Below are 26,908 nucleotides of genomic sequence, written 5' to 3'. Positions count from 1 at the left end.
CACCCGAAGTCACAAAAGGGAGTCCCACGACGCCAGAGGACAACTCAGAAGGTTGTGCACTGCAGGTTAGAGTGTCGGGGACGCAGGCTTTGCTGTGCACAAAGGAAATCCTGGAAGAGTGCACAGGAGCCGGAGCAGCTGCAAATCACGCGGTACCCAGCAATGCATTCTAGTGTGGGGAGGCAAGGACTTACCTCCACCAAACTTGGACTGAAGAGTCACTGGACTGTGGGACTCACTTGGACAGAGTTGCTGAGTTCCAGGGACCACGCTCGTCGTGCTGAGAGGGGACCCAGAGGACCGGTGATGCAGTCTTTTGGTGCCTGCGGTTGCAGGGGGAAGATTCTGTTGACCCATGGGAGATTTCTTCAGAGCTCCTGGTGCAGAGTGGAGGCAGGCTACCCCCAGAGCATGCACCACCTGGAAACAGTCGAGAAAGCCGGCAGGATGAAGCGATACAAGGTTGCTAGTAGTCGTCTTGCTACTTTGTTGCGGTTTTGCAGGCGTCCTGAGCAGTCAGCGGTCGATCCTTTGGCAGAAGGTGAAGAGGGAGATGCAGAGGAACTCTGGTGAGCTCTTGCATTCATTAACTGGTGAGATCCCCAAAGCAGAGACCCTAAATAGCCAGAAAAGGAGGTTTGGCTACCTAGGAAGGAGGATTGGTTACCAAGAGAGGTAAGAGCCTATCAGAAGGAGCCTCTGATGTCACCTGCTGGCACTGGCCACTCAGAGCAGTCCAGTGTGCCACAAACACCTCTGTTTCCAAGATGTCAGAGGTCTGGGACACACTGGAGGAGCTCTGGGCACCTCCCCTGGGAGGTGCAGGTCAGGGGAGTGGTCACTCCTCTTTCCTTTGTCCAGTTTCGCGCCAGAGCAGGGCTGGGGGATCCCTGAACCGGTGTAGACTGGCTTATGCAAAGATGGGCACCATCTGTGCCCATCAAAGCATTTCCAGAGGCTGGGGGAGGCTACTCCTCCCCAGCCTTCACACCTATTTCCAAAGGGAGAGAGTGTTACACCCTCTCTCAGAGGAAGTCCTTTGTTCTGCCTTCCTGGGCCAGAGCTGCCTGGACCCCAGGAGGGCAGAAACCTGTCTGAGGTGTTGGCAGCAGCAGCAGCTGCAGTGGAGACCCCGGAAAGGCAGTTTGGCAGTACCCGGGTTCTGTGCTGGAGACCCAGGGGATCATGGAATTGTCCCCCCAATGCTAGAATGGCATTGGGGGGACAATTCCATGATCTTAGACATGTTACATGGCCATGTTCGGAGTTACCATTGTGACGCTGTACAAAGGTAGTGACCTATGTACAGTGCACGCGTGTAATGGTGTCCCCGCACTCGCAAAATCCGGGGAATTTACTCTGAACGATGTCGGGGCACCTTGGCTATTGCCAGGGTGCCCTCACCCTAAGTAACTTTGCACCCAACCTTCACCATGTGAAGGTTAGACATATAGGTGACTTATAAGTTACTTAAGTGCAGTGGTAAATGGCTGGGAAATAACATGGACGTTATTTCACTCAGGCTGCACTGGCAGGCCTGTGTAAGAATTGTCAGAGCTCCCTATGGGTGGCAAAAGAAATGCTGCAGCCCATAGGGATCTCCTGGAACCCCAATACCCTGGGTACCTCAGTACCATATACTAGGGAATTATATGGGTGTATCAGTATGCTAATGTGAATTGGTAAATTTAGTCACTAGCCTGTTAGTGACAAATTTGGAAAGTAGAGAGAGCATAACCACTGAGGTTCTGGTTAGCAGAGCCTCAGTGAGACAGTTAGGCATCACACAGGGAACACATACAGGGCACATACTTATGAGCACTGGGGCCCATAGACTAAAACAACATATATACAGTGAAATATGGGGGTAACATGCCAGGCAAGATGGTACTTTCCTACACCCCCCCCCCCCTCCAAAGGAAGGACAATAAGACTAGCCACGACCTGATGAGTCTTCATTGTCTAAGTGGAAATATCTGGAGAGTCCATCTGCATTGGAGTGGGTACTATCAGGTCTGTGTTCCACTGTATAGTCCATCCCCTGTAGGGATATAGACCACCTCAACAATTTAGGATTTTCACCTTTCATTTGTTTTAGCCAAAGTAGAGGTTTGTGGTCTGTCTGAACAATGAAGTGAGTGCCAAACGGGTATGGCCTCAACCTCTTCAGTGCCCAGACCACAGCAAAGGCCTCCCTCTCTATGGCAGACCAACGCTTTTCTCTAGGGGTCAACCTTCTGCTGATAAAAGCAACTGGTTGATCCTGGCCCTCAGAATTCTGTTGTGATAAGACTGCCCCTACCCCTAATTCAGATGCATCAGTTTGAACAATGAATTTCTTGGAGTAACATGGGCTTTTTAGGACAGGTGCAGAGCACATGGCCTGTTTGAGCTCCTCAAAAGCTTTCTGACAGCTAGCTGTCCACAATACCTTTTTAGGCATCTTCTTACTTGTGAGATCATTAAGTGGGGCTGCTATGGACCCATAGTTTTTAATGAATCTCCTGTAATACCCAGTGAGGCCTAGGAAGGCTCTCACCTGGGTCTGTGTTGTAGGGGGAACCCAATCCATGATTGTTTGGATTTTCCCCTGAAGTGGTGCAATCTGTTCTCCACCTACCAGGTGTCCCAGATAAACCATCTTTCCCTGCCCTATCTGGCACTTTGAGGCCTTGATAGTGAGGCCTGCCTTGTGCAGGGCCTCCAAAACTTTCCAAAGGTGTACCAGGTGCTCATCCCAGGTGGAGCTAAAGACAGCTATATCATCAAGATATGCTGCACTAAAAGCCTTCAACCCTTGCAGGACTGTGCTCACCAACCTCTGAAAAGTGGCAGGTGCATTCTTCAAACCAAAGGGCATCACTGTAAATTGGTACTGCCCTCCTATAGTTGAAAATGCAGTTTTAGGATTAGGATCCTCAGCCAATTTGATCTGCCAATACCCTGCAGTCAAATCAAAGGTGCTTAGATACTTGGCAGATGCCAGTGTATCTATGAGCTCATCTGCCCTGGGTATAGGGTGAGAATCAGTTTTAGTTACGTGGTTGAGACCTCTGTAATCAACACAAAACCTAATCTCCCTTTTTCCATCTTTTGAGTGAGGCTTTGGTACCAGCACCACAGGACTCGCCAATGGGCTTTCAGAAGGTTCAACCACTCCTAGATCAAGCATGTTTTGAACCTCTTGTTTTATGCAGTCCCTGACATGGTCAGGCTGCCTATAGATTTTACTTTTGACAGGCATGCTGTCTCCAGTATCAATTGTGTGTTCACACCAAGATGTGGTGCCAGGCACAGTTGAAAAGAGTTCAGAAAACTGTCCAAGGAGATTTATGCAGTTGTCTTTCTGTTCTGCAGTCAGACAATCTGCTAAAACTACTACCTCCACTAAAGCATCCTCTTCAGTGGAGGAGAAGAGATCAGGGAGAGGGTCACTCTCTTCTTCCTGTCCTTCATCTGTTGCCATGAGCAAGGTGAGATCAGCCCTGTCATTGTAGGGTTTAGGCGGTTGACATGAATCACCCTAAGGGGACCTCGCCCCTTTTTTTCAACAATTAGATGGGGTCCACTCCATTTGTCCTCGAGTGCTCTTGGGGCCACAGGCTCCAATACCCACACCTTCTGTCCTGGTTGGTACTGGATCAGAACAGCCTTCTGGTCATGCCATTGCTTCTGGAGCTCTTGGCTGGCCTGAAGGTTTTTACTGGCCTTTTTCATGTACTCAGCCATTCTGGATCTTAGGCCAAGTACATAGTCCACTATGTCCTGTTTGGGAGCTTTTAAAGGTTGTTCCCAACCCTCCTTTACAAGTGTTAGTGGACCTCTTACAGGGTGTCCAAAGAGGAGTTCAAAGGGGCTGAAGCCCACTCCTTTCTGGGGTACCTCCCTGTAAGCAAAAGGAGGCAAGGTAATAGGACATCCCATCTCCTCCTGAGGTTTTCAGGGAGTCCCATTATCATTCCTTTGAGAGTTTTATTAAACCTCTTTACCAGTCCATTAGTCTGTGGATGATAAGGTGTGGTGAATTTGTAGGTTACACCACATTCCTTCCACATAGCTTTTAAGTATGCAGACATAAAGTTTCTATCCCTGTCTGATACAACCTCTTTTGGGAAGCCCATCCTGGAAAAGATTCCCAGGAGGGCTTTTGCCACTGCAGGTGCTGTAGTGGTCCTTAGAGGTATTGCTTCAGGATATCTTGTGGCATGGTCCACAACCACCAAGTTAAACCTATTGATTGAAGCAGTAGGAGGGTCAAGGGGGCCAACTATGTCAACCCCCACCCTTTCAAAGGGGACCCCAACCACAGGTAGTGGAATAAGGGGAGCCTTTGGTGTGCCACCAGTCTTGCCACTGGCTTGGCAGGTCACACAAGACTTACAGAAATCTTTTGTGTCCTCTGACATCCTAGGCCAGTGAAACAGGGGGACACACCTTTCCCATGTTTTGATCTGGCCCAAATGCCCAGCCAAAGGAATGTCATGTGCCAGAGTTCGGAAGAACTCTCTGTACTGCAGGGGAATGACCAGTCTCCTGGCTGCTCCAGGTTTTGGGTCCCTTGCCTCTGTGTACAAGAGGTTGTCCTCCCAGTAAACTCTATGTGAGTCACTGACATCCCCATTTTGCTGCTTGACAGCTTGCTGTCTGAGACCCTCCAATGTGGGACAGGATTGCTGTGCCACACTCACCTCTTCCCTGGCAGGCCCCCCTCCACCCAAAAGCTCAGCAGTGTCTGCTGCCAGCTCATCTGGTGAAGGTTCTGCACAGGGAGGAAATTCTTCTTCTTTAGAAGGAGAATCATCTGTAGAGGGAGGGATAGTGGGTAGGGATTTACCCTTGCTACCCCTAGCTTTAGGGAGCACTTGGTCCATTGTTCCAGGATCCAAGTTACCCTGTCCTTTTTGCTTTTTGGCCTGAGCCCTTGTCAAAGCAAAAATATGCCCAGGAATGCCCAGCATTGCTGCATGAGCCTCCAACTCCACTTCTGCCCAAGCTGATGTCTCTAAATCATTTCCTAGTAGACAGTCTACAGGTAAATCTGAGGCAACCACAACTTTCTTTGGACCAGTAAACCCCCCCCCCAGTTGAGATTCACAACAGCCTTGGGGTGGCTAAGAGTGTTGTTATGAGCGTCTGTCACTTGGTACTGCTGACCAAGTAGGTGTTGTTCAGGGTGTACCAGTTTCTCTATTACCATGGTAACACTGGCACCTGTGTCCCTGTAGGCCTGAACCTCAACACCATTTATTAGGGGAAGTTGCTTGTACTTATCCATATTAAGGGGACAAGCAACCAAGGTGGCCAAATCAATGGCACCTTCAGAGACTAACACAGCCTCTGTGGTCTCCCTAACAAGACCAACCCCAACTAAATTACCAAATGTGAGCCCAGCTACTCCCTTGGATTGGCTATTAGTAGGTTTGCTCCCACCACCACTGCTATTACTAGGGGCACTAGGGTTTGCAGTAGGGGTTGTGGTAGTGGGAGGTTTGGTGTGTTTCTTTGGACAACTGGCATCAGTTGTCCAGTGGCCTTTGACTTTACACAAATAACACCAAGGCTTTTTAACTTGATTTGAAGAGGATTTGGACCCACCACCCCCACCAGAGGATTTTTGTGGGCCTGATGAAGACTGTTTTACTTTTGTCCCCACCCTTGTCAGAAGACTTACCATCCTTCTTCTTGCCATCCTTGTCACCCCCTGTATGAACTTTTCTGTTCACTCTTGTTCTGACCCATTTGTCTGCCTTCTTTCCCAATTCTTGGGGAGAGTTCATATCTGAGCCCCACTAGATATTGGTGTAACAAGTCAGACACACAGTTATTCAGAATATGCTCTCTCAGAATAAGATTATACAGGCTTTCATAGTCAGAAACTTTATTGCCATGTAACCACCCTTCCAAGGCCTTCACTGAACAGTCAACAAAGTCTATCCAGTTTTGTGAGGACTCTTTTCTGGTGTCTCTGAACTTAATCCTGTATTGTTCAGTGGTTAAGCCAAATCCATCCAAGAGTGCATCCTTCAAAACTGCAAAATTGTTAGCATCACTTTCTCTAAGAGTAAGGAGCCTATCCCAACCCTTTCCATTGAAAGATAGCCACAATATAGCAGCCCACTGCCTTTGAGTGACCCCCTGTACCATACAGGCCCTCTCAAGTGCAGCAAACCACTTGTTGATGTCATCCCCCTCCTTGTAAGGGGGAACTATCTTGTGCAGATTCCTGGAATCATGCTCTCTAACAGGATTACTATCAGGAATACTGCTATTGCTGCCACTATGGGGTCCAAACCCCAATCTCTGTCTCTCGTTCTCCAGGTCTAGGGATTCCCTGTCTAGAGCCAGCTGTTGCTGTTTAAGCTTCAGTCTGGTCTCTTCCACTCTCAACTTTTGAGTTCCCTTTCTAACATGTTGTCTTCAGGGTGGGTGGGTTGGGAATGCTTGGACACAGAGGATAAATTGGAAACAACAGAGGGAGATCTGTCCCTAACTGACTGGACTCTAACAACCTGGCCTCCAGGAATAAAAACATCCCTACTATGATGGGAGCTCCTATTACTACCAGCATTGCTAGGTGGTCTGCTAAGGGGCAGATTTGGAACAGAACACTCCCCACCTCCCTCAAGGTGATCCCCTGAGTCAGAATGGGAGCCATCTATTAACTTCTCATTTGAAGTGCCTGCTTGGGACTCATCATTCACAATCAGCATGTTATATAGAAACTCTTTTGTGGGGTTCTTTCCTATCACTAAACCTCTATCTAAGCAGAGACTCCTTAGGCTCTTGTAATTTAAATTGTCATAGGTAGTATTGACCATTTTAAGAGCAGACTCTACATCAGACATGATAGAAGAAGGTTTAGAGACAGTGAGAAGAAAGAAAAAGTTTCAGAACTTTTTAAAGAACAGAGAAAAAAACTTTTTCTAACTTTTTGGAAACTTTTAAAAGTTTTAAAGTACTTTTTATCACTTAGTAGAAAGTGTAAGAGGAAAAAAGCAAAACTTTTTGGTTAGGTGTACATACACTGAACTTGTTTTGTATATTATTCTCTTATGAAAAGTACACAATGACAAAGTGGTAAGTAGTTACAAGTACTTATCCCACTGCTGCACAACCAATGTAGGAGGCTGGCCTGGCTTGTAGTGGGTACCAGAGGTACTTACACCTTGCGCCAGGTCCAGTTATCCCTTATTAGTGTAGAAGAGGTGTTTCTAGCAGCTTAGGCTGATAGAAGGTAGCTATGGCAAAGCAGCTTAGGCTGAACTAGGAGACAGCTCCTACTATACCACTGGTGTCATATACACAATATCATAAGAAAACACAATACACAGAAGTACTAAAAATAAAGGTACTTTATTTTTATGACAATATGCCAAAAGTATCTCAGTGAGTACCCTCAGTATGAGGATACGATATATACACAAGATATATGTACACAAACCAAAATTATGCAGATAATAGCAAAAGGAAGTAATGCAATCAATGTAAAGTTACAGTAGATTGCAATAGGAGCACATAGGTATAGGGGCAACACAAACCATATACTCCAAAAGTGGAATGCGAACCACGAATGGACCCCAAACCTATGTGAGCTTGTAGAGGGTCGCTGGGACTGTAAGAAAACAGTGAGGGTTAGAAAAATAGCCCACCCCAAGACCCTGAAAGGTAGGTGTAAAGTGCACCTACTACCCCCAGAGAGCACAGAAGTCGTGATAGGGGGATTCTGCAGGAAGAACAAACACCAGCAATGCAACAACAGTAGATTTCCGGAACTGAGTACCTGTAAGACAAGGGGATCAAGTCCAAGAGTCGCGACAGTGTCGAGAGTGGGCAGGAGCCCAAGAAATGCCAGCTGAGAGTGCAAGGAAGCTGCCACCTGTTGGAAGAAGCTTGGTGTTCTGCGAGAACGAAGAGGACTAGGAACTTCCCCTTTGGAGGATGGATGTCCCACGTCGTGAAGAAGCTTTCAGAGGTGTTCCCACGCAGAAAGACCGCAAACAAGCCTTGCTAGCTGCAAGGGTCGCGGTTAGTGTTTTTGGATGCTGCTATGGCCCAGGAGGGACCAGGATGTCGCCACTTGGATGAGGAGACAGAGGGGGCGCCCAGCAAGTCAGGGAGCCCTCACAGAAGCAGGCAGCACTCGCAGAAGTACCTGAACAGGCACTTAGAAGAAAAGTGAACCGGAGTCCACCCGAAGTTACAAAAGGGAGTCCCACGACGCCGGAGGACAACTCAGAAGGTTGTGCACTGCAGGTTAGAGTGTCGGGGACCCAGGCTTTGCTGTGCACGAAGGAAATCCTGGAAGAGTGCACCGGAGCCGGAGCAGCTGCAAATCACGCGGTACCCAGCAATGCAGTCTAGCGTGGGGAGGCAAGGACTTACCTCCACCAAACGTGGACTGAAGAGTCACTGGACTGTGGGAGTCACTTGGACAGAGTTGCTGAGTTCCAGGGACCACGCTCGTCGTGCTGAGAGGGGACCCAGAGGACCGGTGATGCAGTCTTTTGGTGCCTGCAGTTGCAGGGGGAAGATTCCGTCGACCAACAGGAGATTTCTTCAGAGCTCCTGGTGCAGAGAGGATGCAGGCTACCCACAGAGCATGCACCACCTGGAAACAGTCGAGAAAGCCGGCCAGATGAAGCGATACAAGGTTGCTAGTAGTCGTCTTGCTACTTTGTTGCGCTTTTGCAGGCGTCCTGAGCAGTCAGCGGTCGATCCTTTGGCAGAAGGTGAAGAGGGAGATGCAGAGGAACTCTGGTGAGCTCTTGCATTCATTATCTGGTGAGATCCCCAAAGCAGAGACCCTAAATAGCCAGAAAAGGAGGTTTGGCTACCTAGGAAGGAGGATTGGCTACCAAGAAAGGTAAGAGCCTATCAGAAGGAGCCTCTGACGTCACCTGCTGGCACTGGCCACTCAGAGCAGTCCAGTGTGCCACAAACACCTCTATTTCCAAGATGGCAGAGGTCTGGGACACACTGGAGGAGCTCTGGGCACCTCCCCTGGGAGGTGCAGGGGAGTGGCCACTCCCCTTTCCTTTGTCCAGTTTCGCGCCAGAGCAGGGCTGGGGGATCCCTGAACCGGTGTAGACTGGCTTATGCAGAGATGGGCACCATCTGTGCCCATCAAAGCATTTCCAGAGGCTGGGGGATGCTACTCCTCCCCCAGCCTTCACACCTATTTCCAAAGGGAGAGGGTGTTACACCCTCTCTCAGAGGAAGTCCTTTGTTCTGCCTTCCTGGTCCAGGGCTGCCTGGACCCCCAGGAGGGCAGAAACATGTCTGAGGGGTTGGCAGCAGCTGCAGTGGAGACCCCGGAAAGGCAGTTTGGCAGTACCCGGGTTCCGTGCTAGAGACCCGGGGGATCATGGAATTGTCCCCCCAATGCCAGAATGGCATTGGGGTGACAATTCCATGATCTTAGACACGTTACATGGCCATGTTCGGAGTTACCATTGTGACGCTGTACATAGACCTATGTACAGTGCACGCGTGTAATGGTGTCCCCGCACTCACAAAGTCCGGGAATTTGCCCTGAACGATGTGGGGGCACCTTGGCTAGTGCCAGGGTGCCCTCACACTAAGTAACTTTGCACCCAACCTTCACCAGGTGAAGGTTAGACATATAGGTGACTTATAAGTTACTTAGGTGCAGTGGAAATGGCTGGGAAATAACGTGGATGTTATTTCACTCAGGCTGCACTGGCAGGCCTGTGTAAGAATTGTCAGAGCTCCCTATGGGTGTCAAAAGAAATGCTGCAGCCCATAGGGATCTCCTGGAACCCCAATACCCTGGGTACCTCAGTACCATATACTAGGGAATTATATGGGTGTACCAGTATGCCAATGTGAATTGGTAAATTTAGTCACTAGCCTGTTAGTGACAAATTTGGAAAGCAGAGAGAGCATAAGCACTGAGGTTCTGGTTAGCAGAGCCTCAGTGAGACAGGCATCACACAGGGAACACATACAGGACTCATACTTATGAGCACTGGGGCCCTGCCTGGCAGGGTCCAAGTGACACATAGACTAAAACAACATATATACAGTGAAATATGGGGGTAACATGCCAGGCAAGATGGTACTTTCCTACAGTTACCTGGTTAGGTGACCAAGCCCCCTCTATGGGCCGTATAGGGTCTTCCTCTAGGGTGGGTCCTCAGATTCGGCTTGCAAGACTCCAGCAGGACTCCTCTGCAACCTCTGCTTCGTCTTCTGGCCTCAGGAACCGCAGCTGGACCCTCCAGGAACCTACAAGTTGCATATCCAAAAGGACTCTTCTGCAACATTGTATCCGGAACTGCTGCCAGCTTTGCAACATTTCCCCGGGTGTGCATCCTAAGAAGACTGCAACACATCAGCCTGCACAATAAGAAGAAGGAATCTCCCTTGGGGTGAAGGCATCACTCCCCTGTAACTACAGGTACCTGTCTGCATCAACAACTGGCTGCATGGATCTCCCCTCATCCTGAGTGGCGTGGGTCCTGCATCACGGGTGGTGGTCCGGGAGAGTCTCCCTTGGTCCTCTCTACCAACTGCCGCACTTTGGTGGTGGTAAGTCCTTTCCACTCCACACAAGACAGAACCCCCGTTCACTGCATCCTTTGCAGCTGCCAAGGCTTGTTGCTTCACCTCCAAGGGGAAAATCAGGCGCCATGTAACCCCAGCACCCAGGACTCCCTCCTGCAACTTGTGGACCTCTGTGTGGTCCTCCGGCGACGTGGGAGCAACTTCTGTGGTGCTGCATAGGCTGCTTCAGCAACTTCTCAGTCAAACAAAAAATGTATTAAGCACACTACTCACCCATTAGGGTCTCAAGGTGCTGTGGAGTTGGGGGGAGGAATGCCGTTTACTGCCCAAAAAGCCATGTCTTGAGGTGCTTTCTGAAAGTTAGGAGGTCCTGGGTCTTGCGTAGGTTGGTGGGGAGGGAGTTCCAGGTCTTGGCAGCGAGGTGGGAGAAGGATCTGCTGCCAGAGGTGGTGCCTTGGATGCGAGGGACTGTGGTGAGGGCGAGGTTAGCGTAGCAGAGAAGTCGAGTAGGTGCGTGGAAGTTTACTCATTCGTTGAGGTAGGCTGGTCCAGTGTCGTGGAGGGATTTGTGAGCGTGGATAAGGACTTTGAAGATGATCCTTTTGCTGATGGGCAGCCAGTGAAGGGATCTGAGGTGAGCGGAGATGTGTTCGTGGCGGGGGAGGATGAGGATGAGACATGCTGCTGTGTTCTGGATTCGCTGGAGTTTTTGCTGAAGCTTGGCTGTGGTACCAGCGTAGAGGGCTTTGCTGTAGTCCAGTCTGCTGCTGATCAGTGCATGGGTTACTGTTTTTCTGGTTTCTAAGGGAATTCATTTGAAGGTCTTTCGTAGCATATGAAGGTTGTTGAAACAGGAGGACGATATGGTGTTGATTTTCTGGGCCATGGAGAGAGATGAGTCTAAGATGATGCTGAGGTTGCATGCGTGGGTGGAGGGTGTTGGGGGTGGTCCTAGGGCGGTGGGCCACCAGGAGTCGTCCCATACTGTCTTGTTGGGGCTGAAGATGATGATTTCTGTTTTGTTGGAGTTGAGTTTGAGGTGGCTTGCTGTAATCCATTTGGCGATGTCGAGGAGTCCGGCGTCGAGGTTTGTCTTGGTGGTGGAAGGGTTCCTGGTGAGGGAGATGATGAGCTGGGTGTCATCTGCATATGAGATGATGGTGATTCCATGGGGGCGGAGGATGTTGGTGAGTGGGGCCATGTTAATGTTGAAGATGGTAGGGCTGAGGGAGGATCCTTGGGGGACCCCGCAGATGATCTTGGTTGCTGGGGACTGGAAGGGAGGGAGGCAAACTCTCTGGGTTCTTTTGGCGAGGAAGGAGGTGAGCCAGTCTAGAGCCTTGTGTCGGATTCCTGCGTCAAAAAGGCGTGCATGGAGGATTTGGTGGCATACGGTGTCGAAGGCTGCGGAGAGGTCCAGAAGGATGAAAGCGACGGTCTCGCCCTTGTCCACTCTAGTTCTGATGTCATCTGTGCAGGCGATGAGGGCGGCCTCAGTGCTGTGGTTCTTGCGGAATCTAGACTGGGAGGCGTCAAGTGCGATGTTTTCCTCTAGGAAGTGAGACAGTAGGGCGCTCACTATCTTCTCAGCGACCTTGGTGGGAAAGGGGAGAAGAGAGATGGGGCGGTAGTTTGTGAGGTCTTCCAGGTCTGGTTGGGTTTTTTGAGGAGCGCGTTGACTTCGTCGTGCTTCCAGGTGTCTGGGAAGGTTACGGCGTCGAAGGAGCTGTTGATTACGGCGCGGAGCTGGGTAGTGATGATTTGGCTGGCCTTGTTGAATATGTGCTGGGGGCAGGGGCCTGTGGGGGTGACTGAGTGGTTGGAGTTCATGTTTTTTTCGGTTTCTTCGTCATTGGTTGGGGTCCAGGTGTGTAGTTGGTTGGTGTGCGGGGGTGTTGTGCTGTTGGTCATGTCGGTGGTGTCGGCGATGGGTGTGGATGCTGTGAAACTGTTGTGTATGTCTAAGATTTTGAGGTGAAAGTAGTTGGAAAGGGAGTTGCAAAGGTTTTGGGTGTGAGGGGGTTGATGGTGCTGGATTTGGTTTTGGTGAGCTCTTTGACGATGGTAAAGAGTTCCTTGCTGTTGTGTGAGTTATTATCTATGCGTTCCTTGTAGAATGACCGTTTGATGGTCCAGATGAGTTGGTGGTGTTTGCATATGGTTGTTTTGAGTGCGGAGAAATTGCTTATTGAGGGCTCTTGGCGCCATGCTTTCTCAATATTGCGGCATTCACGTTTGGAGGCTTGGAGTTCTGTGGTGAACCAGGGGGCAGTCTTGATGGTGCGGGTGTTGTTGTTACTTTTCAGTGAGGCGAGGGAGTCTGTGCAAGTTGTTAACCATTGTGTGAGGTTGTGGGCAGCAATGTTGGGGTCATTTTGATGGGGGGGTGGAGCTTGTTAGTTTGACGTTCAGGTGTTCTATGGGGACCTTGTCCCACATTCGTTAGGGTGTGGTGTGTTGTCGGTGGTGGGTGGGGGGTTTCATGACAGAGAAGTGGACGCAGTGGTGGTCACTCCAGTGGAATTCGGTGGTATGGGTAAAAGTGACGTGGTTGCTGGAGGTGAAAATTGCATCAAGCGTGTGTCCTGCTGAGTGAGTAGGTGAGGTGACCAGTTTTTTGAGTCCTAGGTTCATGAGTTTATCTAGCAGGGTTGTGGAGTTGCGGTCGTGGGTGCTTTCCAGGTGAAAGTTGAGGTCACCAAGGAGTATGTAGTCTGTGGAGGTGAGGGTGTAGGAACTGATAGTATCAGCAATGGTGTTGCAAAAAGGGGGGCGGGGTCCTGGTGGTCTGTAAATGACGGTTCCTCCAAGGGTGGTGTTGGCGTTTATGTGAATTAAGATTTTTTTAGCCTTCTGGGATTGCTATGGCTATGTCAGGTTCTGATGAGGAGTTCATCCATGTTTCCGTGAGGAAGGCGATGTCAGGGGAGTGTGTTGTGATCAGGTCCCAGAGCTCGATGGCGTGCTTGTGGACGCAGTGGGTGTTTAGGAGTATGCAGTTAAGGTGGTTGCGGGGGTTGTTGTTGTGGTGCGTGTTGGTGGTGGTGTGGCGCATGTTGGTGTCGTTGTGGCGCGTGTTGGTGTCGTTGTGGCGCCTGTTGGTGGTGTTGTGGTGTGTGTTTGTGTTGTTGTGGCGCGTGTTGGTGTTGTTGCGCGTGTTGGTGTTGTGGCGCTTGTTGGTGGTGTTGTGGCGCTTGTTGGTGTTGTGGCGCGTGTTGGTGTTGTTGTGGCGCGTGTTGGTGTTGTTGTGGCGCGTGTTGGTGTTGTTGTGTCGAGTGTTGGTGTTGTGGTGCGTGTTGGTGTTGTCGTGCGTGTTGGTGTTGTGCGTGTTGGTGTTGTTGTGGTGCGTGTTGGTGGTGTTGTGGTGCATGTTGGTGTTGTTGTGGTGCATGTTGGTGTTGTTGTGGTGCATGTTGGTGTTGTTGTGGTGCGTGTTGGTGTTGTTGTGGTGCATGTTGGTGTTGTTGTGGTGCGTGTTGGTGTTGTTGTTGGTGCGTGTTGGTGTTTGTGTGAGTGCAGGAAAAACAGCATGAGTGGCATGTGAATGGTCCTTGTGTGTGCTTGAGGTTGGCTTGAGCGCAGGCGGGGTACTGTCCTGGGTTGAGGGCGTGGAGTTTGGTGGAGTAGTAGTAGAACTTCTGTATCCCTGTCCTGTGGGACACTTGTGGGTGCTGCCTCTGCTCCTGTGGGCCTTCTGTGACATGGAGGGCCCCTTGTGACTCTCTCCTGGGTAGAGTCCTCCTGGACCTTGCTGGTCCCCAGCAGCACACCTTTTCCTCCAACTGCGAGTTTGTCTTTGCCAAGGCTTGTTGGTGGAAATCCTTCACCGACACTCATCTGCAATCCAGCTTCCAACGTGGGACCCCGACCGTTTGCACGCATCATGAACTCTTCTCCAGCTTCTTTGCTGCAGTGCTGACCTGTCTTCTTTCTTTGTCGACCAACTCCAAAAGTACCTCTAGGTGGGTAGTATCTCCTACTGCCCCTGGACTCCACAGACCTTTCTGGACTTGGCCCCTCTCTCCACAGGTCTCCATCTTCGGTTTTCCACTGCTGGTTCCTTGCAGGCTGTTCTGGGTGTCTTCTTTTTCTTCTTTTCATCCTTTGGGGTGGTTTGGGGGAAATCCAGTGTTTTACTCCTGCATTCCTGGTCGCTGGAGGGTACTGCATTATTTACCTGTGTGGTTTCCTAGTGCTTCCCTCTACACGATTTACTTACCTAGGTGGGGGCCCTGTGTTCGCATTCCACTTTCATAATATATGGTTTGGGCTTCCCCTAGGGCCACTATTGTATATTGCTATTTTACATGGCTTTCTAACCTTTTTATGCCTCTTACTGTTTTAGTGTGTGTATATATATATATATATATATATATATATATATATATGTTCGATGGCATGTGTAGCTGCAGATATATATATATATATATATATATATATATATATATATAGTCTATTTACTTACACCTATTGGAGGATTGCCTCTCTAGTATTTTCTGATACTGTGTTCCAAAAATAAAGTACCTTTATTTTTGTACAACCGAAGGGTTTTCTTTCTTGTGCGTAAGTACTGTGTGACAGTAGTGGTATTGCATGAGCTTTGCATGTCTCCTAGATAAGCCTTGGATGCTTGCCCACAGCTACCTCTAGAGCACCTGCCTTCTAGACACTGCCTACACTTCACTGAGAGGGGATACCTGGACCTGGTATAAGGTGTAAGTACCATAGGTACCCACCACACACCAGCTTAACATTTAATCTAGACAAAACAAAAGACATGCACAACTCTAATCAATTGTTTGTAAACCATGGCGCTGTACGTACAGGTTTAGCTACCTCTAAACAATCTATATCCAGGCAAGTAGTTTCTTGTATCCTGTTATGCTGCTAAAAAGAAAATCAAGTTTTGCCCTGTAGACAAAAAGCTCATTCCACTAGAGGTAATGCAGCTATTGCTGAAATATGCAAAGCAGCTACGTGGAAATCGGTTCACACTTTTACAGGACATTTTTGTTTGGACACAGATGCTTGAGCAGATGCTCAAGTAAGACAAGCTACCATAAGGACTCTCTTTGCTTAGCTTTCTGAATTGATCATCTTTTTCTCCTCAACTACAGTTTCTAGGAAAGGGTTTTCTATTCTATTCCGTTTTTAGGATTATCAGGGGAGAGCCCCTGAGAGAGAGAAGGAATGGTCTCTTACCTGGAATCCCTGTTATCTCTCAAGGGAATCTTCTTTGACATCATAAGCAACTCACCCTCCTCCCCGGTAAAGGAGACAAGGACGATTAATAGACTGTCTGCTTTCTTAGTTATTCTACCATTTGCTCGGTTAAAAACACTGAAGTAACTGCCAACTACTATGCACGATGGGATATTGGTGGGCTGTGAGCCTTTAAAGGCACAGTAATTTTTTGTATCTGCAGCTTATAGGTCTACATTGTCCAGTTCCTTCTTCTCCATTTTCCTTTAAAAAAAGGTTTGTGAATGACATTTCTAAGGACAAATTATGCAGCTCCTGGTAATTTTCCTAATTTTTAACTATATATTAACTCTTTTTTAAATGCTAATTAAAGGGATTGGCCAATATAGCCTCATTTAAAGGATGCCAAACATTTTAATAAAATAAGTGCTTACCCTGGGCTTCCTAAAAAAAAAAAAGGCACACATTTACACTTAAGATTATATATATTGTAAAGGAATGCTCCGGGATCCCCACGTATGGGCAGGACTATTCAGTACTTATGATTTCAGTGGTGATTCCCCTGAGATAGAACTAAGATTACAGGTAAGAAATCATTCCTTCTACTTCACCGTCATTGAATCCACTCCACTGATCTAGTATTCTGCTACGTCTGATATAAGTGAAAATGTTTCTATATGTGTTCTGTAGAATCAGTCCTTCCCCTGGGGATGGTGAGGGTTTCTACTTAGTATTAGTTCTGTTGCATGAATCTGCCGTCAGTACTACCACATTCCATCCTGACGGTCACAAAAGAGCTGTCTATGATTTGTAGAAAGAGAGGTCAACTCTGAGTTGCTCCCTATTGGGCTGTACTCGTCCTGTGCAGCTAAGTATACAGAGTCTAATAATTGCTGACTTCAGACTGATACAGTGATACAGAACACTTCATGACTACTACAGGGAGTGCAGAATTATTAGGCAAGTTGTATTTTTGAGGATTAATTTTATTATTGAACAACAGCCATGTTCTCAATGAACCCAAAAAACTCATTAATATCAAAGCTGAATATTTTTGGAAGTAGTTTTTAGTTTGTTTTTAGTTTTAGCTATGTTAGGGGGATATCTGTGTGTGCAGGTGACTATTACTGTGCATAATTATTAGGCAACTTAACAAAAAAAAATATATACCCATTTCAATTATTAATTATTACCAGTGAAACCAATATAACATCTCAACATTCACAAATATACATTTCTGACATTCAAAAACAAAACAAATCAGTGACCAATATAGCCACCTTTCTTTGCAAGGACACTCAAAAGCCTGCCATCCATGGATTCTGTCAGTGTTTTGATCTGTTCACCATCAACATTGCGTGCAGCAGCAACCACAGCCTCCCAGACACTGTTCAGAGAGGTGTACTGTTTTCCCTCCTTGTAAATCTCACATTTGATGATGGACCACAGGTTCTCAATGGGGTTCAGATCAGGTGAACAAGGAGGCCATGTCATTAGATTTCCTTCTTTTATACCCTTTCTTGCCAGCCACGCTGTGGAGTACTTGGACGCGTGTGATGGAGCATTGTCCTGCATGAAAATCATGTTTTTCTTGAAGGATGCAGACTTCTTCCTGTACCACTGCTTGAAGAAGGTGTCTTCCAGGAACTGGCAGTAGGACTGGGAGTTGAGCTTGACTCCATCCTCAACCCGAAAAGGCCCCACAAGCTCATCTTTGATGATACCAGCCCAAACCAGTACTCCACCTCCACCTTGCTGGCGTCTGAGTCGGACTGGAGCTCTCTGCCATTTACCAATCCAGCCACGGGCCCATCCATCTGGCCCATCAAGACTCACTCTCATTTCATCAGTCCATAAAACCTTAGAAAAATCAGTCTTGAGATATTTCTTGGCCCAGTCTTGACGTTTCAGCTTGTGTGTCTTGTTCAGTGGTGGTCGTCTTTCAGCCTTTCTTACCTTGGCCATGTCTCTGAGTATTGCACACCTTGTGCTTTTGGGCACTCCAGTGATGTTGCAGCTCTGAAATATGGCCAAACTGGTGGCAAGTGGCATCGTGGCAGCTGCACGCTTGACTTTTCTCAGTTCATGGGCAGTTATTTTGCGCCTTGGTTTTTCCACACGCTTCTTGCGACCCTGTTGACTATTTTGAATGAAACGCTTGATTGTTCGATGATCACGCTTCAGAAGCTTTGCAATTTTAAGAGTGCTGCATCCCTCTGCAAGATATCTCACTATTTTTGACTTTTCTGAGCCTGTCAAGTCCTTCTTTTGACCCATTTTGCCAAAGGAAAGGAAGTTGCCTAATAATTATGCACACCTGATATAGGGTGTTGATGTCATTAGACCACACTCCTTCTCATTACAGAGATGCACATCACCTAATATGCTTAATTGGTAGTAGGCTTTCGAGCCTATACAGCTTGGAGTAAGACAACATGCATAAAGAGGATGATGTGGTCAAAATGCTCATTTGCCTAATAATTCTGCACTCCCTGTAAATTAAACAACTGTGGAAATTATTTTTAAAACATAGTAAAAATTTAGGTCCACCTATCAGTTGCTCATAAGCCAGCACAGAGGTGGTCTCTAAGCTAGGTCAGCTGCAGCTTGTTGCTAAATGATGAGGGCAGTGATAGTATTAAATAAAGAATCTGCTGACAAAATGATATCCATTTAATCAGTGCTTCTGCAGGATAGGCACCTTCCAGAATATGGAATTCACCCATCCTCCTCTCGAAAAAAGGGAGGGAATTATGCCACGAGTGGTCCTGAAAACTGCCTCTCCTGCCACCTGATTATGGCATTCGGGATTGGAGATGTGACTGAGACTACGGTTATACCTAGCTTGCTCTTTAGATGCTATTCCTCTTTACATACATAGTCTAAAATATATATTTTTTCAGTCAGTGATTTTACTGAAGATGTGTAAAAGGTGAATTTCAATCTATTAAAAATTATCATGCTACAAAAATGACTACAGGTGACCATGCCATTCAGCTAAATAATTTAGAGATGTTTTTGCTTTAAAATAATTATGGTATACTCTCATGGCAGCAGAAAGCTGTTTTTCGTGTATTGCAAGAAGTTCTGTAACCCATGAGCTAGACTTTTGAATATAGCTAAATAAAGTATTTGGAATTTTTCATAACGTCTCTCATTTTGCTAGTCCGAGAGATTTTATGAGGGTCATTAAAACAGTTCTTTTCAAATAAATGTATTACATGTCAATGAACTGATGGCTAATGTTAACTTTTTAGGTTGATAAAGTGGTAATAAATCCATACTTTGGCCTGGGAGCACCAGATTATTCAAAGATACAGATTCCAAAAAGAGAGAAGTGGCAGCGGAGCATGAGCAGTGTCATGGAAGACAAGTACAGTACCTCTTTTCTATTACCACATTACATTATTTTGTATAATTCATGAATGATTCGAAGACTTGTATAGTACTTTTATTGGACTAAGTAGTGAGCCACACTGGCTCGATCAGAAGCGTTCGAATGCAATAGTGTAATCTGTGTGATAGTGTGCATTAGTGTGATCTGTGTGGTCTATTAGTATTGGTTGGAGTAATGGTAATATTTGTATCAGTTTAGATAAAATAAGCAGCTTTTAGGTTAACCCATGCCTTAGAGCTATCATGGGTAGTGTGGTGTATCAAAGGTCTCAGCTGAGCAGCGCGTACATATATTTTGATTTGCTTGAATCCTAAACTTCTCTCGTACTTCCCCCAGTAGAGTGCCCCCTTGAATATACATGGGGATTTGATTCACCAGGTGAAAGCTAGTAACTTCTCCTGTATGTTTTTCTAGCATGCCCTTTTGAAATGTGATGACCAGTGTCTGGGTCACATGTAATATTCTAGGTATAAGAATAATTTTGATATAGGAAATTCTACCAAGCCATGAAGTTTCTAGTTTCCCTCAAGTGTAAAAGTCTTTAGGACATCTTGAAATGGAGGAATGTTAGCTTCATATAACTTTTGCCCCTGTGCAGTAATTTTAATTTCTGGATATTCCTGCTACTCTATTGTAACTTCAAAGCCCAGTGTTCCCAGCAGATTAATCCAGCCATCCAGCATATGAGGAATACCCAATGCCACTGACTTCTGTAATTTGTTTTGAAGCAGGAAACCCTGAAGATTCTATCTAGTTCAAGGAGAAGGGACTGAAGTTCCTAGCGTTTGGCCTTCTTCATACTCCTCTGAAGACTCAGAACCACCCACTCACACCTTAGTGGATAACCTGCATACTGTAGGAGATGGAAGACTGTTGGTGACCTGGCTTACGAGGGCTATGATTGCAGTAACACAGCTCCCTGTGAAAACACTCCATGACACATTGGAAACTAAATTTGGTCAGGTTTTGCATGACAAGGAGTGGCAGAGTTCATTGGCACACCCATGTAAGATCGCTGATAATGCCAGGGTGCAATTAATTCAAATGTATATACTACAAAGAGCATATCTCTCACCGCAGCAAGTCCACTGCATTTTTCTAACATCCCCGGACACATACGACTGATGCCAGGCTTCAGCGGCTGACCTCCGGCACATTCTCTGGGACTGCCCGCAACTTAACGAGTTCTAGCAAGATGTCCACTCGACTACAGCCTCAACCACAGGCAATCCACTCCTTAATATTTGGGAGCTGAGCGAGCAAGGCATATACAAATGCAGGGAAAGTATAAAGCGGCAGGTTTATTTGCAGATCTAGCCCTAATTCTGGCAAAACGAGCAGTGAAAATGTGGTGGAAAGGCTCAGCCCTCTCTTGCCCCCCATATTGGGACCAGGAGAGCAGCGGTGCCTTGTTGGGCGGAAGCCATGGTAACTGTGTGCATAGAGAGGTGCCCACGTTGCTGCCCTATTGCCCAGCTATGAGACCAGTTTCTGTCACGTTTTCACAGCACCAAATGAGACCCCTCTGTTCCATCTCTGTGAGCTGCCCTGTTACACCTACACTGGAGGACCCTTGTAATGAATTTAACTACCTAGACTTAAATTTTTTGCATCCTATGGGGGCGGAACAATACACCTCTACGTAAGCAGGATCCCTCTCTTTTTCTTGCCATACATCCATTGGGCTGGTCCTATCCCTTCTCCAAGGCCGCTACTCCTCGGCCCCCCCCACTCCCTCCCTTTCCGAGCACCATATGTCCCAGTACCTGTCCCAGTTATTTTAGTGACATTAAGTAAACTCGGTTCAACTACTCACCTACGCTCCTGGCCCCACTGTTTCCCTACATGGTGTGGTACTTGTTTATACAATCAATAAAACATGTTTAAAAAGAAAATGATTAAAGATAAACGGGTCTCCCTCATTCGCTGTAGCTAAGACATCATCCAATACCATACTCAGGCATGTTTCTGGACCTGTCTAGTGTAGGATGTAATTGATATGCATCAAGCAGTCTCTGTATGTCAACAGATTCCTCAAGGTGGTTAACCATAAAGCTTTCCAAAATGTTAGATGATAAAGTAGGGACGGTGATCTGGTGATAGCTGGTCAGCAATATGGTATCTGGGATAAGGATATAACTTTTGAACGCTTGTCAGTTTTATATAGTTTTCAAAGATAGATTTAACATTTTAGGTAGGTCTTGAGTAATAGGGTCCTCACATTCAGTACCCAGTACTCAGCTATACTGATGATGCTTCAAAGTCAATACAGGATGCAGTGGTGTAACAAAGGCCTCTGCAGCCCCCTCGATGAGGTGGGGGCGGAGGCGGAGGCGGAACCCGAGTTCCAGGTGGCGCTCTCAGCACAGTACACTGGCCTGAGACCTCCTCAGTGAGTCAAGTTTTGTTACGCCACTGAAAGGGTGATATGAGGCGCTCTGATGATGGTACCCTCCTTTCTTCCACGTCCACCAGTATCCTTGCCTTCTCAGACATTCTTCAGTGTAAGTCTTTGCTATGGATATTTCAGCATACTTACATTTTAATTAGTATTGTGAAACTGGTCACCTGATAGTGGCCTGAGAGGAAGCGCATGCAAGATGAAGAAAAGATTGAATTATTTTAAACAATTCCTTTGGATGGTTCACATAAGCAAATATTTTACTACGATTTTAACATTATTTGTTCTGTGAAAATAGCATTTCTATAAACTTAGCATCATCATCCAAGTCCTTGAATAAATTGGTTTTCCTGTTAATTGGCAGATATCTTGAAGGCAGGCTAACAAATCATTAAACCAAGAACATTTCTTGAACATCCTCTTGTCAGTCTTGAAATGGGCATTTCTGGTACAGGTCATTCCTACTTTATTTTAAAGAGTTGCAAAGCCCGGTCACATACATGGGGAAGGATTGAGTGGCTCCTGTACCCCTTCAATAGATGGTGACAATATTTTTGTTTTACTGAATGATCCTGTGGCAATTTCTGAATTTCAGGCGAAACTCCTCCACGCTCTGTTTTAATCATATGTCATGGTATGATCAGGTCATGCCAGTGGTATATAGTCAATAAGAGATAGTGTAAGCTTTCTGTAGTGTACTGACACAAGCCAGTGGGCTTTTGTTAAATACGGTAATTCGAAGTCTGAGCCATGTCATTTGTGTTCAAATATTTGAGGATGATGGACCAGAAAATAATGTTCCCCAGTTCTAGAAAAGGGGGCGGGGTATTGTCAGTGCCTCTACCACTTATAAATTAATCCTGATTAGTTAGTAGGAAATGTCACCACTTGGCAGAAGATAACATAAATAGATTTTTTGGGTGATTGTAAACGTGCAAGTTAAGAGCCATTACGTCTGCCCCAGCCATCCCTGCTGGCAGCACACATTAAATATACATCTACAATATTTATGAGGTGATCCAGTGTCCCGATGAACCTGCATGACCTACATAGAACAAACACCCGGTAGCTATTCGCATTTCTTCGAACACAAACTAAGAAGACAACATTAGGGGACAGTACCTCAATTATGCCTGTGTTAAACATGTCAAACGACACGATTTCAAACAAACCACAATGTTAATGTAAAAAATAAATTATACTGGCACTCGGAGAGGGGATAACACAAATTAATTGTATTAGTATAAATGACAAATCATTGCCACTTGCTACATATAATCAAAAGATCTTGATACGGTGCAGGGGTCGGGTGTGCAAATGTGCAAATAATGTCACAAAGTAAAGCCAAGCATAAATAGTAGTATGATCAGCTCACTCCAACTTATTATCGACACTGTTGTCAAGTCCTGAACGTTTCACCTAGATATCACTAATCTCAGATGTGTTGTCTAATTAATTCAGTGCAAACAAGACCACCATACCCAGAAAGCACAAAAGTCTAGGACTGGAAGCAGTATCTGTAACGACCTGGCGGGAGGTGGTCTTCCACATAAAGAGAGAGCTCAGTGGCTGCAATAATTTTCTGTAGAAAAGATCGGGAATGTTGTTTTTTGATTAAGTCTCCAAATAATTGTCCTAGAGAGGGACAATATAACAGTCCAAAGAGGATAGTTTGTAAACATCTTAACCACAAATATTATTTATGCAAGGTCTTTATCAGGATAATGTCAATTACATTTTTGAAAACAGCTCACTTCTTTAGTGTTGACTGTAAAGTGGTAGTCTCACAATCACTCTGGATTTCCCAAGCCTACTACCTTCTTTTCAAAGGTATTTGCCCTTAAATTCTGAAAAGCACCATCTGCTTACAGATCATTTAAAGTGCACTTGAGTTGAAGTGAAAAGCAAGTACTGGAACTTGCTATAGATGATTATTCTTCCACAGAGCAAGAATCAGTGCAAAACTAGGACAAGGGAGAAAGAAGAACAGAACAAATCAGTGCCTACTTAATACCTGCAATTTCAAACTTTGTTCCGCACAATGCACCTAGCATCGTTTAAGAAACTGTAATTGATTCAGGGGGTTCGTTCTTTATTTTTTAACACTGTTTATACATTTTGTTCTGCACAAGTGAGAAACTGCATGCTCTATTGAGCCCATCACAAAACTAGTTACTGGGACATTTTCAACCATTTGCATAGGTAAGGCATATTGTTTCCATGAATGTCTTTCTATTCATCGTGGTGTTTACTCTGCATATGTAGCTATCTGTAAGTCATCTCTGTTCTAAAGTCTCTGGTGAGATGGTGTGGAGGCCTGCAATGCTAAGGATTTCAGGTACTCGATTACCTAGTGGATCCAGTGCCCAGTCCCTTGTCATATAGGTCTTGAATGCTTGCCATACTTTGTCGAATTTTGCTTCTGAATCAAATGTATTAGATGAAAGTTTTTCCACTGCATAAATAGTCCAGATCTTGCTCCACCATAAGTGTATGGGAGGTATTATATGTTGTTATCAAACTTGTGCCAAAGCTGCTATTAGTAGCTGCTAAATCAGCATGCCCATCGGGGGGAGGCTGGTGAGTGGGGATTAGCTGGAATACTGTGCCTTCGCCTGCATCACCTAAGAGTTCCACTAGGGGCATAAGGGGTATCTGAGTGCTGGTGATGTGATGTAGGTTCGTTAGAATCTCCTCCCAGTATATCTGCATATGAGTGCAGGCACACCACATGTGTACGAAAGTCCCTCTCTCCCACAAGCCTTCCAGCAAAGCTCCGAATTCTCCATGATAGTGTGAAGTCGGGTAGGAGAATGGTACCAGTGCATCAGTTATTTTAACTCATTCTTCGTGTATGTTACCCTAGTCGATGTTTTTGTGGCTCTGCTCCAGATTTCAACTTATGGCTCCTCCATGATCTCCCTCCCCAAGTTGCGTTCCCAGTGTGTGATGTATTTGTGATTGGGTTTCGTGTATAGGTCTAGGAGGGATCATTGGAGCCAAGTGATGCCTTTGTGTAAAATGTTGTTAACAAATATGCCCTCTATTGGTGGGTTTTGTCCCTACCTACCAGTGGAGTCACCTCTCAGGAGCCCACCTAAAGTAGGATCTTAGTTACGTCGTAATGGACCCATCTGTCCAGGTTCAGCTCGTCTCTGGCGGCTATTCCTCTCTGTGTATGCCTCCCCTAGTTGTATGGGGGTGATCAGTTTCCCATGCTCTAAATCTAGGGTCCTGCAGTTGCAGTGGAGAATCTGGACCATGTGTAAATGGGACATTGGGGAGAGAAAGGACGTCAAGCCTTTTCTACGTATGATTTTCGCTTCTGTTGTATGCCACCCAAACGGGAGCACCTCGGTGAGGAAGGATGGGTCGTCTGCACTTCAGTTTCCCTCTGGCGATTTGATCCCGTCATGTCTGTTTTAGACTCACCCCTCCTTTAATCAGACACCTCTTCCTTTTCTGTCAGTTGGAGTCTTCGTGCCTGTTGTTTCTAACAGCTTTCCAGGTATCTATGCCTGTAGTTTCTAATGTAACAAAACACAATGAAATTTACTCCCTTGCTGGTGTTTTTGCAATGGTTGCATGTGAAATCCATGGTGACCCCTTCCTGTCGTACCAGTTCCCTCCTTTTTTCATCATGAATGTCATTCACAAATAAAACCAACTTAGTGAAGCACCTTCTTGGGATGGCTCCTTTTCACCCGATTCAATAGCATCTTCTCCCTTCACTGCTCATTATGGAGGGAGCCCTTCCTTTTTCTTACGTTTCCCACCTGGCACTCTGTTTCCACCGGAACTGAAAGTTCCTTTTTAGGTCGAGCCTCTGACTAGCGCAAGATCTGTCTCTTGCCCATTGCTTACCATTGGTTGGATTTCCCTGTCACTCTCATTTATCTACTTCTTATTGGTGCCCCAGGTTGTCAGTCTTGTGTTTGTCTTTCTCATGGAGCATTCCCTCTTTATCATTGCTTTGATTGGCTGACAGTTCTGCTACAAGTGCTTGCTTTTCAAAGCACTACTTTTTTCTTTAGAGTTCAGCACTCTATGAGAGAGTGTGTTTCTGGCTGTCACCCTCCTGTACTTCTCTCATCCTACAGTCTGTGTTGCTCTTCCTCCCTGTTGTGCTGTCACCGCCCTTGTTCTTCCCCACAACACTGTGCCTCCCCATCCCTACTGCCCCTCAACTTGTGTTGCTTCACCTAACCCATGCCATGTTGCTTTGTTGTCCCCTGTGTTGCTTCGCCATACCCCCACCTTCCTTTGTGCTGCTTCTGTCCCTCTGCTGCTTCCGTCCCCCACCTTGTTTCCATACGAGTCTGATGAAAGCTGGCTCTGTATATACTATCTGAAAGTGAGAGATAATGTGCACAATGTCCAGGGGTTCCCCAAGAGTCTTGACAGAGGCAATAATAGATAACACTAATGCTCTATTTGTGGTAGTGTGGTCGAGCAGTTAGGCTTATCAGAGGGTAGTGTTAAGCATTTGTTGTACACACACAGGCAATAAATGAGAACATACACTCAATGATTTAATTCCAGGCCAAAAGGTTTCTATATAGAAAAATATTATTTTCTTAATTTATTTTAGAACCACAAGATTCAAATTGCAGGTAAGTATGTAAGGTACTTTGCATAGGTATAGATAGGACTTTGAATCAAAACAGTAAGGTACGCAGTTTGGCATAAAATGGCAATCAGCTATTTTAAAAGTGGACACTGCAAAATTCAACAGTTCCTGGGGGTGTTAAGTACAGTTATGTTAATGTGGTAAGTAAAGTACTTACTCCGGGGCATAGGCAGCCCACCGTTGGGGGTTCACGTCAACCCCAAACATCCAGCACCAGCAACACAGGGCCGGTCAAGTGCAGAGGTCAAAGAGGGGCCAAATAACATAGGTGCCTATGGAGACAGGGGGTGCTCCGGTTCTAGTCTTCTGGCAGGTAAGTACCTGCATCCTCAGGGAGCAGACCAGGAGGATTTAGTAGAGCACTGGAGGGGTCCCAAGTAGGCACACAAAGCACACCCTCAGCGGCACAGGGTGGTGGGTGCAGTGGGCAAACAAGACATTGGGTTTGTAATTGAAATCAATGGAGGGACAGGGGGGTCACTCAGACGTTGCAGGCAGGGCACAAGGGGTTTCTCGGGCCAGCCACTGACTGGGCAAGGGTGAGGGCTGCCTGCTGGTCACTGCTGCACCAGTGGTTGGTTTCTCACGGGCCTGGGGGCGGCGTGTGCAATGCTTCTCCGGGCGTTGGATATCTTTGTCCTGGGCAGTCGCAGTCAGGGGGTTCCTCGGGATTCCCTCTGTAGGCGTTGTGGTGGGGGTGCAGAGAGGTTAGCCCAGGGTGGACACGTTGTCGGAGTCGTCTGGGGATCCT

General features: G+C 46.6%; 1 protein-coding gene across 2 annotated transcripts in view; it reads left to right on the top strand.

The window, feature by feature from the left end:
• KRIT1 (KRIT1 ankyrin repeat containing) overlaps positions 1 to 26,908 on the top strand; it is a 449,032-nt gene that overhangs the window by 76,895 nt on the left and 345,229 nt on the right. For both annotated transcript variants that reach the window (XM_069211631.1, XM_069211630.1), the window contains one exon: positions 18,987 to 19,102. In XM_069211631.1, the coding sequence (XP_069067732.1) occupies positions 18,987 to 19,102 (116 nt within the window). The remainder of the gene's footprint in view (positions 1 to 18,986; positions 19,103 to 26,908) is intronic.

The sequence above is a fragment of the Pleurodeles waltl genome, chromosome 10 (genome assembly GCF_031143425.1).
Source record: "Pleurodeles waltl isolate 20211129_DDA chromosome 10, aPleWal1.hap1.20221129, whole genome shotgun sequence".
Taxonomy (NCBI): Eukaryota; Metazoa; Chordata; class Amphibia; order Caudata; family Salamandridae; genus Pleurodeles; species Pleurodeles waltl.
This window is presented reverse-complemented; position numbering and strand designations above follow the sequence as displayed.